The sequence below is a fragment of the Colobus angolensis genome, unplaced genomic scaffold (assembly GCF_000951035.1).
Source record: "Colobus angolensis palliatus isolate OR3802 unplaced genomic scaffold, Cang.pa_1.0 Scaffold105, whole genome shotgun sequence".
Classification (NCBI taxonomy): domain Eukaryota; kingdom Metazoa; phylum Chordata; class Mammalia; order Primates; family Cercopithecidae; genus Colobus; species Colobus angolensis.
Genome location: NW_012111475.1, coordinates 4,782,723 through 4,797,885, shown reverse-complemented (window position 1 = coordinate 4,797,885; position 15,163 = coordinate 4,782,723). Strand labels below are relative to the sequence as shown.

General features: G+C 39.8%; 1 protein-coding gene across 3 annotated transcripts in view; it reads right to left on the bottom strand.

Annotated features, from left to right (window-relative positions):
- BTBD9 (BTB (POZ) domain containing 9) overlaps positions 1-15,163 on the bottom strand; it is a 445,323-nt gene that overhangs the window by 180,223 nt on the left and 249,937 nt on the right. The window contains exon 6 of one of the 3 annotated variants that reach the window (XM_011944434.1): positions 3,887-3,892. The exons of the other annotated variants lie outside the window; for them this stretch is intronic. Coding sequence (XP_011799824.1) covers positions 3,887-3,892 — 6 coding nt within the window. The remainder of the gene's footprint in view (positions 1-3,886; positions 3,893-15,163) is intronic. 3 annotated transcript variants of the gene reach the window in all.

Genomic DNA, 15,163 nt, shown 5'->3' with positions numbered 1-15,163 from the left:
GATTTTGCTGCTGAAATCTGTCAATGTGTTGGAACTTTAATGCAAGTAAAACAGAAACCAAAATAGCAAGATGCTCCAAGTGGCACTATTTGGTGGTCTACAGAGTCTGCTTATAGTAGGGGCTGAGCAGACATGGGATTCAAACCTAACAGTCTGCCCAATCATTTAAAAAGACATCTCCCCATATGTACACTTTATGTGTTAGGAGTCCTATGCACTGTTGAAGTTCAATTTTGAAACCTGTCTCCAATCCATATTTCTGGTGGATTAGCAAGCAGGTTGGGAGGGGGAGTAGTTTGGCAAGGCTGTTTTTTGCCCCTCCCCAAAGCTTCTTGAGAGTTCAACCATTCATGACCTAGACTCTGCTGGTGGAGCATTAGTACTAAGCCAGTGATCAGAAAGAAAATGTCAATCCTCACACTTGTTTCAGAAATTCAGGAAAGGAAAAACTTAATGAGCGGAATGAACAGAAAGTAAACTGTGTACTTTGTAAGAGAGGACTTTTTAATATGCAAGAAGATTCTATCATATTACTAATAGTCGCTGCTACTGCTGTGCTGCTTGGCCTCTTCATTAAACCAAAACAAAGCGGGTTTCACTATTTCTTTTTCTTCTTTTACATTTTTAAAATAAAGTTATATATAAATGTAGTTTAAAAAGTCCAACAGCCTATAAGGTTTATTATGAAAAATACTCCTCCATGCTCCATTTCCTCTCCACCTCAGAGGCAATAATTTTTACCTGTTTAAATTTATTATTTTAGGATTTATCTCACATCTATAATTAACATGCTTCTAGTGTTATATCTTGACCTTCAATTTTAGGTTTTATTCACCAACCTACTACTATAGAAGATGAGGATTTAGCTTTCCCTCTCCACGTGTACCCTTTCCCATCCCCCCAAGTTAGACTGTACTGTAACTTTGTTGGATCAATATTCAGTGTTTACATTATGACTATGTGAATGTTATTCACAATTAATATGTGGAGTACTTTTCTTTCCTGCACAATGTTTTTCCCTGTGAGAATTAAAAATAATCTTGGTTTTTGTTTTGCTTAGTTTTGTATGAGCGCAACACTAATTCACCTCCTTCCTCTAACTCTCCCTTAACCGACTGAGCTCCTCTCAAGACATTCTGACACATCAGGCATTCTTTGAAATTTCTTCTTCTTGAAGAAGTCTTCTTGGGCCTTCTGAACAGTTTCAGTCAAGTCTAGCTGCCCTCTAAGCCTGCAGCAAGCTATCATCCTGGGATCCATCTTCACCATCATTGTAGGGATTCTTTAATCTCTCTTGGGTGTTAAACAGCCTGCACCTGTATCCCACACTTTCTTCTTTTTTGGTCTCCTCTCTCATTTTGGTGGTACATTTACAAACAGTTTCCTGAGAAATGGTTTCTAGGAGATAACATTTTTAAGATGTTGTGTGAACATTATCCTTAGACCACCTTCATATATGATTGGTCTTGTGGCTGGGTACAGAATCTTAAGTTGGAAATAGATTTCATTCAGGACTCTGAATGTATTGTTTTACTGCCTGTGAAGCTTATAGTTTTGCTTTTGAGAATCCATTATGATACTGGATCAGGTTATTTTCTTCCTTTTGTCTTTTTTTTTTTTTTTAAACCATGCCCTGCTCTGGGATCATGTAGATTTTCTCTACATCCCTTATATTCTGAAATTTCATGACAATGACATGACTTGCTGTGGGTCTATTTTCTTCCAGTGGGCTGAGCACTCAGAAGGCCCTTACAATTCTGAAACCCATGTTCTTCAATTTTAGCAAATTTTCTTGAATGACTGTTATTAATTTATTCCCCTGGATTTTTTCTAATTTTTCCTTATGAAACTCTTAGTTTTGAATATTGGACTCCTTCATCTTGACCTGCATTTTTATATTTTCTCTATTCGCCATATTTTTGTCATCTTGTTCTACTTTCTGGGAGAGTTCCTCAACTTTATCAGCTATCATGCCTCCTGAGTTTCCCATTTTTGCTTTAATATTTTAAATTTCTAATTGTACTTCTTATTCTCTAAATGTTCCTTTCTTTTTGGTCTAGGGTTGCCATATGTACCTCAATCTCTTTTAAGATAGCAAAATTTTTCTTAAAGTTTCCATATCCTTATATAGGTTCCCTCTATTTGGTGTTTTTGTTTCATATTAGTTTCCTCACATGTCTGGTTGTCAGGAGGGAAACTAGAAATGCAGTGAAGATTCTAAGAATATAGTGAGGCTCACAGACTTTTAGCTTCATGTTAGGATTACCTAAATGGGTTCACCATTAGGAAAACCCTACTTTTAGATTCTGTAGCTCTCCCATCTCATGGTCAGATTATCCCAGTAAGATGTTTCTAATCCTTGCATGGAAGACATGGGCCTGACTACCAGAGTTCTTGAAGCTAAGATGAGGGTGCTGGGGAGGGTGGTTATGTGTGTTGGAGGTGTTATTGAGTTACTGAGAGGTAGGGTCTCAACAAATGACCACTTAATCCTCCTATGGTATGACCTTTCTCAACTGTGCACGTTGTCTCTCCTGTTTTAGAGACACTCTGTTTTATCTGCCTCAGAGAATACATTTCCAATTTTCCATCAGGATGAGGGAGAAACGGTCAGACTTCTATAAAATAGGGGAGAGGATCCAGAGCTCTTGATTGTTTCATAAACATGTAGTTAACCAATCTTCCTCACAGTAGCCCTTCCCTACCCACTTCATTCATCACAGTTTCAGAGGTACCTGGTGCCTTTATTCCTAAGCCTTTGAGGATTCAATAGCTTAGGAATCAGTTTCTTGGGGGCCTGCTAAGTCATTTACCACTTGTTCATCTGCTTTACATCTTTCTCTTCCACGTTTTTGCCTCCTCTTCCCATTTTCTTTATCCTTGTGGGTTTACACCTAAAAGAAAATCTCTTTACTTTATTTTAGTGGAGTTTTGTCCTGAAGGGAGTGAGAATTGATGTGTTCTGAAGGGAGTAAGAATCTGCCATCATAACCTGAAACCTTAACTATTTTTCATAAGAGCAAAATGGATTATTCCAGCTCTCTGCTCCACTCTCCCCATCCCTTTGGTTATTCCTGTAAAAATAAAAATTTGAGCAGGGATCTTTGCTGGACTTACTGAGTCTGAGATCTTGGCCTTTCCAGGCTGCTATCACTTGGGTACAACCACTGACACTGTTGGTACTAGGATAACAATACAGGAGACAATAATAATTTCTCTTCATTTCCTTTCCTATCTTCAGCCTGAGGGCTACACCTCTTTATTCCTTCTTGTCTAAAATAACATTTCACCTTGTTGCTGCTCCTCCATCCCCCTCCTTATCCCATTCTTTCTACCAGGTCTTCAAATGGCTATCTCAGATTACTTAGCTATATTATCTTCTGAACTTGTTTTTTCACTAATTAAGTTCCAAACAAGGATATGTCCAGACATTCCCATAAATTATCACCATTCTGCAGAAAGATTCAAATCACTGAGTAATTTTGTTAGCCAGTCTCTCTCTCTCTCTCTCTCTCTTTAAAAGAAAGAGGGTGTGTGTTAATTCCTACTGAGTAAAAATAAAATAACTCAGCTCATCCTCACACTGAAACAGCTGCACAGACGGCACTGGCTGCTCTGTTTATCTTGATAACTGTGGAAAAACACCATCTCCTCCCCTTCCCGCTCTTTCCAGAACAATCACTATATTCCACATGCAGATGGGGTGATTTAGATCCTCTCAAGCAGAGACAGGCTTGTCTGGTGTTCTTCCTGCACATCCACACTGCACCCTTCCTTTGCTTCTGCTGGCACAGCCCAGTTGCTTCAGATACCAGCTGCTTCACGAGGACCTGATAGATTCAGCTGTGGATCCCCCGGAGGCTTCCTAATGCCCCAGCTCAGCCACCTGCATCTAAGCAGAGCTACGGGAATTGAGTGCCAAAGTAGGAGAAAGTACATACTGTACATCCTCTTTAATCCATGGAGTTACTGCCACAGCAGCAAAAGGGGAAGGGAAGGAAAAACAAATAAATACCTCATAGGTATGGGGAGCAGGGCAGCCAAGAGTTCTAAGTCAAAGGAGTAGAGAGCAAAACACAGGTGAGTAGGAAGAAAGCTTTCAACAAGGGTCCATTCCATTTTACTGCTTACTTCCGGGGAGGTCAAGGAAATCCTCTGTTTTTCTTTGTTTGCTTATTTGTTTGTTTGTTTTCCTGAGTCATTCAATGAGTCAGACAGGATTTAAAGACAATAATAAATGATTTCAATGGATTGTGACCTTTTTGTTAAGCTAAGGAAAGTTAAGTTAAACATGCAGGATGGCCAACTATCCAGGTTTGCCCGGAACTGTACTGGTTTTAGCACTGAACATCTCCTATCTTAGGAAACTACTCAGTCTCAGGCAAACCAGGATAGTTTGCTCCTCCTACGCCACCACCAACAGCCACTTCCCATTCTGGGATCTATGTGAAACTGGGCAGCATTCAAATTCTACACAGCACCTTCCTTTTCTTCCAGGGCCGCTCCTGCCACACAAACTCTCCTCAGCCTTAACACTCTTCAGTCTAACAGACGAGAGCATGAAAAGGCCATTCTGTGCTTGACTCTCAGCAGAAAGGCAACTGTGTCATTCTGAGTTCTCCCAGCTTGTCTTCTGGAGTCCCTGTCAGAAGCACAGGCCATCTAGCCCGATAGAACTGAATCAAAATGATCATGGCAGAAATGTCTTACTGCCTACAGAAACAGTGCATCCCTCAATAACTTTAAAACACTGAACTCTGAAAAGGAAGCCAAAGAAACCTCAATTATACAGAGGCTGATAATTCAGTGTGTGGATTACTCAGTCTCTTTGTTCTGCTCTCCCTTCCCTCTGGCCCCAGTCATTAGGCCATTTCACTGCTCATTAGCAGGGAAGAGGAGGAAGGAAAGGTGGGGCAAAGTTTAACCAGCCAATTTTTCTATTTATGAGCAGGTTTCCTAGGAAAAGTGTTCAAACTATTGGCTCAAGAGGTTCTTTGGTGGGGATAGAAGATTAAGCTTTGGGGGTTGTGGCATGATTTGTTGATTTTCATCACTTGATCTCTCCTAATTCTCAAACAGAATGAACTATTGAACCTCTGTTTTCATTGAAAGGCTAGCAAAATGACAAATGTTACACACACACACACACACAAGTTACTAGTTAAACCATACAAGATCCTATCTTTTTAAAAAGTCATCTGACAAACACTAGAAAGAACTGGTAATGCTAACAATTTACAAGATAAATATAATTGGATGATTATATACTGTGCTTCAACATTTTTACAGCTTAAATTAAAGAAGTCCCCCAATCCAGATTAAGTGTGAAATACTAATTTGGGAAAGATACCAGAAAGAGCAATTTGGTTTTGGTTTATTCACTTAACTTCTCAATTTCCTCATCTGTAAAAGGGAAAATAACAGTACCTAACTTTGTGGGATTAAATAATACATGTGTTAAGTGTTCAGCACTTTACCAGGAACATCCTAAGAGCTCAATAAATGGTACCTAGCATATAGTAGGTACTCAAAAATGTTAAATAAATATATCATAATTTATTTAGCATTTTTATTGTGCAACTACTATATGCTGAGCACTTTTAGGCACTAGATATGAAAACGTATATGAACAAGTCAATCTCTAAAAAAGGCCCACTCTTTTAATGCAGGCAGGAAATTACAATACATATTAATAAATGCTGTTATACAAATTCCACACAAATAGCATGGCAACACATAGGAGTGGTACCTAATCCAGACAGAGACAACCAGGAAAGGCTTCCCAGATGTGACTGCTAAGTATTGAAAGATGAGTGGGGGTTGGGGGGATGCCAGGAAAAAATGTATGGGGAAAGAAAATGCAGGCAGAAGAGTAACATGTGCAAAATCTAGGAATGTGACTCTAGGACCCTAGGAAGACAGCGGAGCACAGTAGGACTGGAGTCTACACTCAACTGGGATGGAGAAGTAAAGGCGGAAACACAGGGTGTGGCTGTGAAGAGAACAGGAAGGAACAACAAGATAATGGCTAGAGGGAGACTGTAGAGTCAAAAGAGGGATTTGTTTATTAGTAGGTAAAAGTGATTTTAGTAAGTTTAAATGCTGCAAAGGGAAGGAGCCAAGAGCAAAGAGATGAAGTTTGTTGCTTCCTATCAGTGTAAGGGAGGAACAGGATCTGACCTAATGGCATCCCTTTCCAGTTTCAGTGAGGGTCTCCTTGGGTGCCTCTGTGAATCTGTTCAAGCGTCGAGGGGTCTGGATCAGTGTTTCTCGCCCCTGTTTGGAAATATATGGATGCTACCCTTAGAGACTGTAATTTAACTGAAATGGGGCAGAGAGTCTAATATGTAGCTAGGGGGTGGGGACTATTAGTCTGAATCATAATAAACACCCATAGTCAGACATAAATATAAACACATATTTCAGCTGGGAGCAGTGGCTCATGACTGTAATCCTAGCACTTTGGGTGGCTGAAGTGGGAGGACTGCTTGAGGCAGGGAGTTTAAGACCAGCCTGGGTAACATAGCAAGACCCTGTCTTTACAAAAACAGAAATTTAAAAATTAGCTAGGTGTGGTGGCACATGGCTGTAGTCCTAGCTACTCTGGAGGGATGGGAGGATCACTTGAGCCCAAGAGTTGGAAGCTGCAGAGATCTGTGATCATGCCGCTGCGTTCCAGCCTGGGTAACAGAATGAGACCCTGTCTCTTAAAAAACAAAGAACAGCTGGACGCGGTGGCTCACGCCTGTAACCCCAGCACTTGGGGAGGCCGAGGCAGATGGATCATCTGAGGTCAGGAGTTCAAGACCAACCTAGCCAACATGGAGAAACCCCATTTCTACTAAAAATACAAAATTAGGTGGGCATGGTGGTACATGCCTGTAATCCCAGCTACTTGGGAGACTGAGGCAGGAGAATCACTTGAACCTGGGAGGCGGAGGTTGCACTAAGCCAAGATTGTGTCATTGCACTCCAGCCTGGGCAACAAGAATGAAACTCCATCTCAAAGAAAAAGAAACAACAAACACCACCACCACCACCATAGAAGAAAACTCCACATGTATTTCAAACGCAAAGATGAATTACTTTGATGTTAAAGGTCCTTTGGATTAATGGACTGCTGGTCTACTTTTTCAATGGAGAGGACCCAACATACCTCCACTTGCTTTTCTGGCTCTATGACTAACTACTTCTATCATATGCTCTATGTTTGAATCATGGGTAATTCCCCAAAAGTACTTCAGGTGTCTTGCCTTACTCATTCTGTCTTGCCTTACAATTCTGCTCCTGGGTATGCCCTTCTCTCCTTACTTCCATAGTGAACCATAATCTTCACCCAATTCAAATGACACATATTTATGTAATTTCTCATGAGTACTGATTCATCCCAAGAAGCATTAATTTCTCCCTCATCAGTGCTCATATAACTTCTATTATGGTGTGTCTCACGTTGTATGAAAGTTAAGTGTCTACTTTTCAGCTTCTTCTACTGGACTGTGATCTTTCTGAAAGCAGAGACCATTCCTGGTTCATTTTCCTTTTCAAAGTACCCATACAGTGTCCAGTAGAGTACACAGAATGCACTAAAATGTTAACTAAATGAATGAATCAATGTGGGTAAACAAATGGTAATCATTGTAAGAATTGGATTGAAGAATACAATAATTTTAAAAGATTGTTAAGATTCATCACAGCAAATAATATTTATGTGAAATTATTTCTTAGAAGAATATAAATTACTCCCAAATACCAAATAATTTTCCCAGTGGTATAGAGTATGAAACGTGATGCTTAAGGCTTGGTACATATAAATCTCAATTAGACAGTGTTTCTTTCTTCAAAAATCCTTTTTATAAGGTAGCCAAATTCTGGTGAGATAACATTACAATGTACAGTGGCAGCAGGATTTGATGAGTATAGCAGAAGAAAGGAAAACCACCAGTAAGGTTTCTAAGTGACAACTGTCAGCAGGCTGGAGAACTGCTTATAAATACAACAGTATTAAATAACCACAGTATGATGGCAGAGTTGCTCAAACATAATCACCAAAGAGATAAAAATTCCTCTCTAGAAGGATAATAATATTGCAATCTGGCTTTCACTCATGGGAATCTCAGTAATAGGAGAGAGTGGCCTGGAAACAACAGAATCACATGATAGAAGAAAATGGGGGAAAAAAGAAGCTGAAAATAAAAAAAATCCCAATTATTGCTATGAGAAGGTATATAGTGCCTGCTTTCATGGAATTCATCAGCATCAACTTTTTATTTATTTATTTCATTTTATTTTTAGAGATAGGGTCTTGCTCTGTTGCCCAGGCTGCACTGCAGTGATGTGATCATAGCTCACTGCCACCTCCAACTCCTGGGCTCAAGGATTCCACCTGTTTCAGCCTCCAGAGTAGCTGGGACTACAGGTGCACACCACTGTACTGGCCAGTATCAACTTTTTAAAAAGTTTCTCTAGGCTGGGAGCAATGGCTCATGCCTGCAATCCTTTGGGGAGGCCAAGGCAGGAGGACTGCTTGAGGTCTGGAGTTCAAGAACAGCCCTGGAAATATAGTGAGACCCCTGTCTCTACAAAAACAAAAACAAACTAACAAAAACCTAAAAAATTAGTTGGGCATGGTGGTGCACACCTGTAGCCCCAGATACTCTGGAGGCTGAGACGGAAGGATGGCTTGAGCCTAGGAGCTGGAGGCTGCAGTGAGCTATGATTGCACCACTGGATGACAGAGACCCTGTCTCAAAAAAAAGTTACTCTAACTCTGAAGAGCTTGCATGTAATACACTCCAATTCTATTGGCAGTATTATATTTATCGTAACTACTTTGGGAAAAATAGAAAGGGAAGAGATAAAATTTATGTAATCAGAGAAGTACAAAGAGAAGAAAATAAAATGGCTTGAGAGGCATATTACTAGGAGTAATGGTAAGAAATTAAGAAAATGGTGAAATTAGGTTACATATCAGAATTCTCTCAGCATGATTTTTCCTGTGGTGTGAAAGTATCTTCTGGAATAATAACACTAATTTTAAATGCCCTCCTAATAAAATGTTCAGGTTGCTACAGCCTATTAGACAGCAATTTAAACCTTGTAGGCTCTATTTCTCCTGTCTTAGGTCTGCTGCAGTATGGCTGTCACAGGGAATGAGGCCTTGAGAATCCCGGGTAAGTGGGGGTTACACTAGCCAGATAAAAGATGGAAGGTCCATCATCAAGTCACTTAAAATTGGACACAACATTAGAGAAAATGCAATGGAGCTGGGTGGGATGAATTAGAGAACCTAATGTAGCATCAAAAAAAAAAAAAAAATCACATTCATTGGTGCCAAGGGACATTTGGAGGACACTGTGTTTAAATTTGGGGCTCATTTTGTAGGAATGAGTGTCAACTGTCCTTGATCTTGCAGCTGATGCTACCCACAGGAACTCCCTTGCAAAAATATTAAGAAAAGCACTGCCAAGCTGACAGGGAATAGTTTAAATCCCTAGCTCCCAAAATGATTTCCATTGCTTCCTTCTTTGGTTCAGTGATGATGATGTCATCATGCATCTGCAGTTTTTTATTTTTATATGAACACAAAAACAGACAGAAAATACATTAAAGTGATATGTAATTTTCAATGCAAATGCTTTCAGACTAACAAGAGTTGTGTTTTATGATTAAGTGGAAATTGGTTATTTGCTTTAAATATTTATGATAAAGTATTTAGAATTAACACTTAAGTAATTCAATCCAGGAGATTAAAAAAACTGCAATATTCCTTGCCTGACCTTGGCAGCTAAGGTGATATAGCCCCCGTTACCTTAGCTGTGGAGGGACTTTATATAATAAATCACATCCACAAATAGTAATCAAAATGGTTTTGTGCCTAGTTCTGCTACCAAACCCAGGTAATCTAAAGCAAATCCCTTAACCTTACTCTTTTTTAGTGTGCCTAACAAGATAAAATGGAAAATACTAACATATCATACACTGGAGAAAAACTAAACCAACTAGATTGATGAATAAGACAAGACCCTGTAGATCTTGAGAAGAGAGATCTTTTCTGTTCTGAGACTTCTGGAGATCCTAAAAATCATTCAGCAAGGTGCTAGTTTTGTGTAAATGAATCCCATCCTAGGACATGGAAGTCCCGTGACAGCAGATGTTCCAAAGTGCTTGGGGGAGACTGTGAGTAATCCAGTCTCCAAAGGTGTTTTTAGGACTAGGCTAAATAGTAGCACTTTTAACACTGAGGCAATGTTGAATGGTTTGTAATAATATATTATAATGTTTATGATATGTTTTAAAAAAGTAATTAACATGTATTAAATACTTAGTCTATGTACTAAGTATTTAGTCTAGGCATAGGCACTACACTAAGCACCTTACCTGTTTAATACTTAGTCTATGCACTAAATACTTAGCCTAGGCACTACACTAAGCACCTCACCTGTTTTCCCTCATTAAATTCTCTTAACTTCCAAGGTAGGCATTATTACTATCCACATCCTACAGATGAGTAAAGTGAGGCATAATCAGAGGGTTTAACTAACTCGTTCAGGCTCACAAGCTGGGAAGTGATGAACTATGCTTTGGGCCTGGCTGAACAGCAAGGCTGTATTTCAGAACATTGTAACTGAAGTAAAAATAACCAGAAGAAAAAAAATCTGACATTGCTGGTACCATCCATACCAGCAAGAGTAACAGGCTACTCAAGACACTGAAGATATAGGCTGGATGTGGTGGCTCACACCTGTAATCCTAGCACTTTGGGAGGCTAAGGAGGGAGGATTGCTGAGTCCAGGAGTTCAAAGACCAACTTAGGCAACACAGGGAGACAAAATTTTTGTCTCTACCAAAAATTTTAAAAATAAGAAAATTTGCAGGGTGTGGTGGCACACGTCTGTAATTCCAGCTTCTCAGAAGACTGAGGTGGGAAGATTGCTTGAGTCCAGGAGGTTGAGGTTGTGTTGAACCAAGCTCATGACACTGTACTTCAGCCTGGGCAACAGAGCCAGATCCTGACTCCAAAAATAAAAGAGAGATACTGAAGGTACAATCTCTCAAGGTCAAATGTTACCCATAAGTAACATTTCTACATGGCCCACAATAAATAATTTGAAGATAAATTATGAAAAATAATTTCTGTATTTAAAAATTGGAAGGAGAGACTGCTCACAAAGTAGACAACTGCTGGTTTTCAAAAACAAGGTTCAGAAGAAATAACAGAAAACAGAGATTTTCATTTCTATGTTAACTGGATACTTCTCACTCAAAAGGAAGAAATTATATTGAATTCTGGCTCTCATCTTTGCTTCCTAAAGGTATCTAGTTCTTCACTGCTTCAGCGTAAGAAATACCAGTTTTACTAACTCAGAATTAAAAGAAGAGTATGACCTCCTTCATAAGCATATAGGTTTGATTTATCAAAATATAAAGAACTTACAAGTTAAACATTTTTAAAAATCCATTGAATCTGATTTTCACTGTCTAGATAAGAGGGTCATGATTTTAATTTGCAAAATAAGTACCCCTTTCCTTGCTTCCATCATAGCCTAAGTGTCCCCTTAGAATGACATACACAGGCATTGCCCTGCCTCTAGCTTCCTTTCAAGGAAAATCTTTTCTTATCTATAGATTAATTCTGACAGCTATCTGGAGTCACCAAGAAACCACTCCATTTCCCCAGCACTGCGCAGCCAACTGAGGTTTTGAAAAGGAAAGCTGTCCCCTAAGCGTGTCATACAAGGCATGTATATACTGTATACTTTATAACAGGGCAGAACCCAAGAGTAAAACAGAGGCCTGGGCTTTCCTTAACAAAAGAGAATTGTTGGTTTATGAATTAAGGCCAAAAGACACATATTTAAAACCAAATATTTTGGAAGCTGCTAAACATTGAAATGCTCCTAAATAGTTGCAAGCACACAACTGTGATTTGTCCCATGAAGGAAGTGGAAAAGAATGATGAATGCAATGGTGACTGATCTTATGGGGCCTTTTTGGAAGAATAAGAAAGGGCAGGCTTTCGGCTTTACGACCATTCACTAGGACTGGAAAGAAGAATGATCTTTTCTTCACATGATATATGCTCAATTTCCTCTAGCATCCCTGTATTGTCACTATTGCAATTTCACTGCATCTGGTCTTTGGTTAGGTAAGGTAAGCACACAAAGTGTGCTCTCAATGTCCTGACTATAGAGACCTGACGAAGGCTCCAGTTTTGGTGATAAGACTTCAAGATGAATACACATGCAAAAGGCCGAGTTGTTTTTCATGAAGTTCACAAAGCAGACACCCTATGAAAAACCTCACCCCAAATTGTGAACACTTTAGAACAAGAGTTACAGATAAACGATTTCTGACTTAATGAACTACAGTGGCCAGAAACCTGCTGATCCTGCTTTCCCCTTCCAAAACTTGCTGCTCTCAGCTCTGGCCCTGAGGGTGGCCTGTAATTTACATTAAAATAAAATATGAGAAAGATTAGTAAAATTTGGTTAATTTGTCCATCTTTTTTCATAAGCAACATACAAAAGAATTAAGATTAGAAATATACATAATACATTACACAGTTAAGTGGTAGCCTCTTGATACTTTATAGTGACTTAGGTTTTCTTGAGAAGGAGGACTCAGGGCATGATTTCTGACAGTTACACCACAGCAGCTCCGTGCCTCTGAAAGGAACTGCTGTTTCAACCTTTAGGGGAAGAGAAGCTCCTCAAGGACTGGACTGGGCCCTCTTTGAACTCTGTAAAATGACTCAACGTTTAGATCTGGTGTCATGTTTGCAGTGAGGGCTCAATAATTACTCAGAGGATAAAATTATTAGCTATAGAAGAAGAGACAGAGAAAAAACCCTGGAGAGTACAATCCATGGAAGTTTCAAGCCCTCTCAGACCACAAATGGTGCTTTCTTTATCAGTGGGCAGATGGGGTAACTAAACATATCTATTAACGTGCAAGACTGATTTTAAAATGTGCTCCTAACTGTAGATATTCATAAAAGCAGTTATGTACATCATCTTGCAAGAGTGCTGCACCAGAAATGGCCAAAAAAAAAAAAAAAAGAAAAAGAAACTACCCCTGCCTGCCTGAAAAGCTCCATGTTTTCCCCTTATTCTGTGTATCCATAGTAAACTCAATTCACTGCAATAAACTTTTCAGAGAGTATATGTGTGTGGTGGTGGTAGTGATGGTGATGCGATAATAGAAAGGAGGAAAGGTGTGGTATAGTAATAGTGCTGTCAGCAATAAAAACTACAGATTCTTTATGTTCTTAGCTTTTAGACACTAATAGTAAAACAGAAGAGAACCCACTGCACCTCTTGCTCCACACCAATGTTTTGCACCTCTTTCTTCATTACTACTGCCCTAAGGAAGCTTTTAAGACATTTTTAATCACGCCCCACTTTGAAATTTTAACACCACAGATATATTGTATATCTGCTTATGTACCACATGTATATCTGCACTTTATACATAAAGTAAGAGGGAGACTTCCCCCCCAAAACCAATTTCCATCCCTTTGGGGGAAAACATTGCCCCTTTTGATGCATGCGCTATACTAGAGCTCCTTTTTTTTTGAGACAGAGTCTTGCTGTGTCACCCAGGCTAGAGTACAGTGGCATGATCTCAACTCATTGCAACCTCCACCTCCTGGGTTCAAGCGATTCTTCTGCCTCAGCCTCCAGAGTAGCTGGGATTACAGGTGTCTGCCACTGTGCCCAGCTAATTTTTGTATTATTAGTAGAGATGGGGTTTCACCATGTTGGCCAGGGTGGTCTCAAACTCCTGACCTCATGATCCGCCCACCTCAAATTCCCAAAGAGCTGGGATTACAGGTGTGAGCCACCGCACCTGGCCTTTACCATTTTTTTGACTCGTATTCCTTTGAGACTCTGATGAAAGTTATGACTCCCTTTCTTGCCCCCTGTCCAAAATATGTACAAAATTTTATATACAGTCAGAGCATTCACTGAACCCCCTGGAGCCTACCCATGGACCCCAGGCTAAGAGTCCCTGCTCTGCATGCTCTCCTTAGGTGACTGCATACATTTTCACCTCTCTAACTTCTGGGTATTCTTCAATCACAATTCACAGCTCAATCACTGAGTTTCAGGCTCAGATGCGTAGGGTGAAGACATGCTCATTTAGATGTCCCACAGACACTTCAATTTCAACTGTCCAATTCTGAATTCATTGTCTTCTACTCAAACCTGCTTTCAGATTCCAGTTTAATTCATGCCGCCATACCTTCCTAGTTTCTCAGGGAGAATTCTGGGTTATCTTTGATTCCTTTCTCCTTACTTCATAGCCAATCAACAAGTCCTTCCCACTGTCTTAACTTAATATTTCTCAAATCTGTGCCTCTTTTTCAGCACTCTGCCCTAGTTCAGGGCTTATCATCTCCCACCTGAAACACTCAAATGATACCTCTGCCTCTACTCTTGCCCTCCTCCATCAAATCCATTTTTCAAACTTCTCCCTAAGGAAGCTTCTGAGAATGCAAAATCTGACTATTTCTGCTTAAAACACTTCAATGACCAAGCCCCTAAAGAAACGCAAATATACAAATGGCCTTCCAGGTAAAATGGCCTTCCTAGATTCCTAATAGAATCTCTAAATCACCTGCCCTCAAGTCTTCTTTTCATTTCATCCCCCTCCCTACCTGATGCTCTGCTAATATCCAACTGAGAACAGTTCACTCTAGACGTTGTCCAGCTTCACATTCCCACCACTTCCTCTGCCTAAAACAACTTCAGCACCTTTCCTTCCCTTCCGCACCTTGTGAAGTGATTGCTCTTGTGAACAAAACTTCTCTGAAAAGTAATTTCAAGGAAAGATGTTTGTAATACTCACAGAAGAAGAGAGGTAGGTAAGGAGGGGAAGAGAGAAGGAATACAAGAAATATCTTGGGCAAAATTGGAGCTTTAGCTCTGCTGCCCTTCTGATGCTGGGCTACCTGTTCTCTTGGCCAGGGCTCTTCGGGTACCTAAGTTGGGCCAATCAGGTTCTATTTCCAGGAATTTGGAATTAGCAATCAGGATTCTAGCTAGTTGGTGTTTCTTGAATTGGGAAGTAATATAAATCTGAAATGAAGGCAACTATCATTGGCTATGTATTCTCATTTAAGAAGACGATGTCTGTGGATAAAACAGTAATGAGAGAGAGG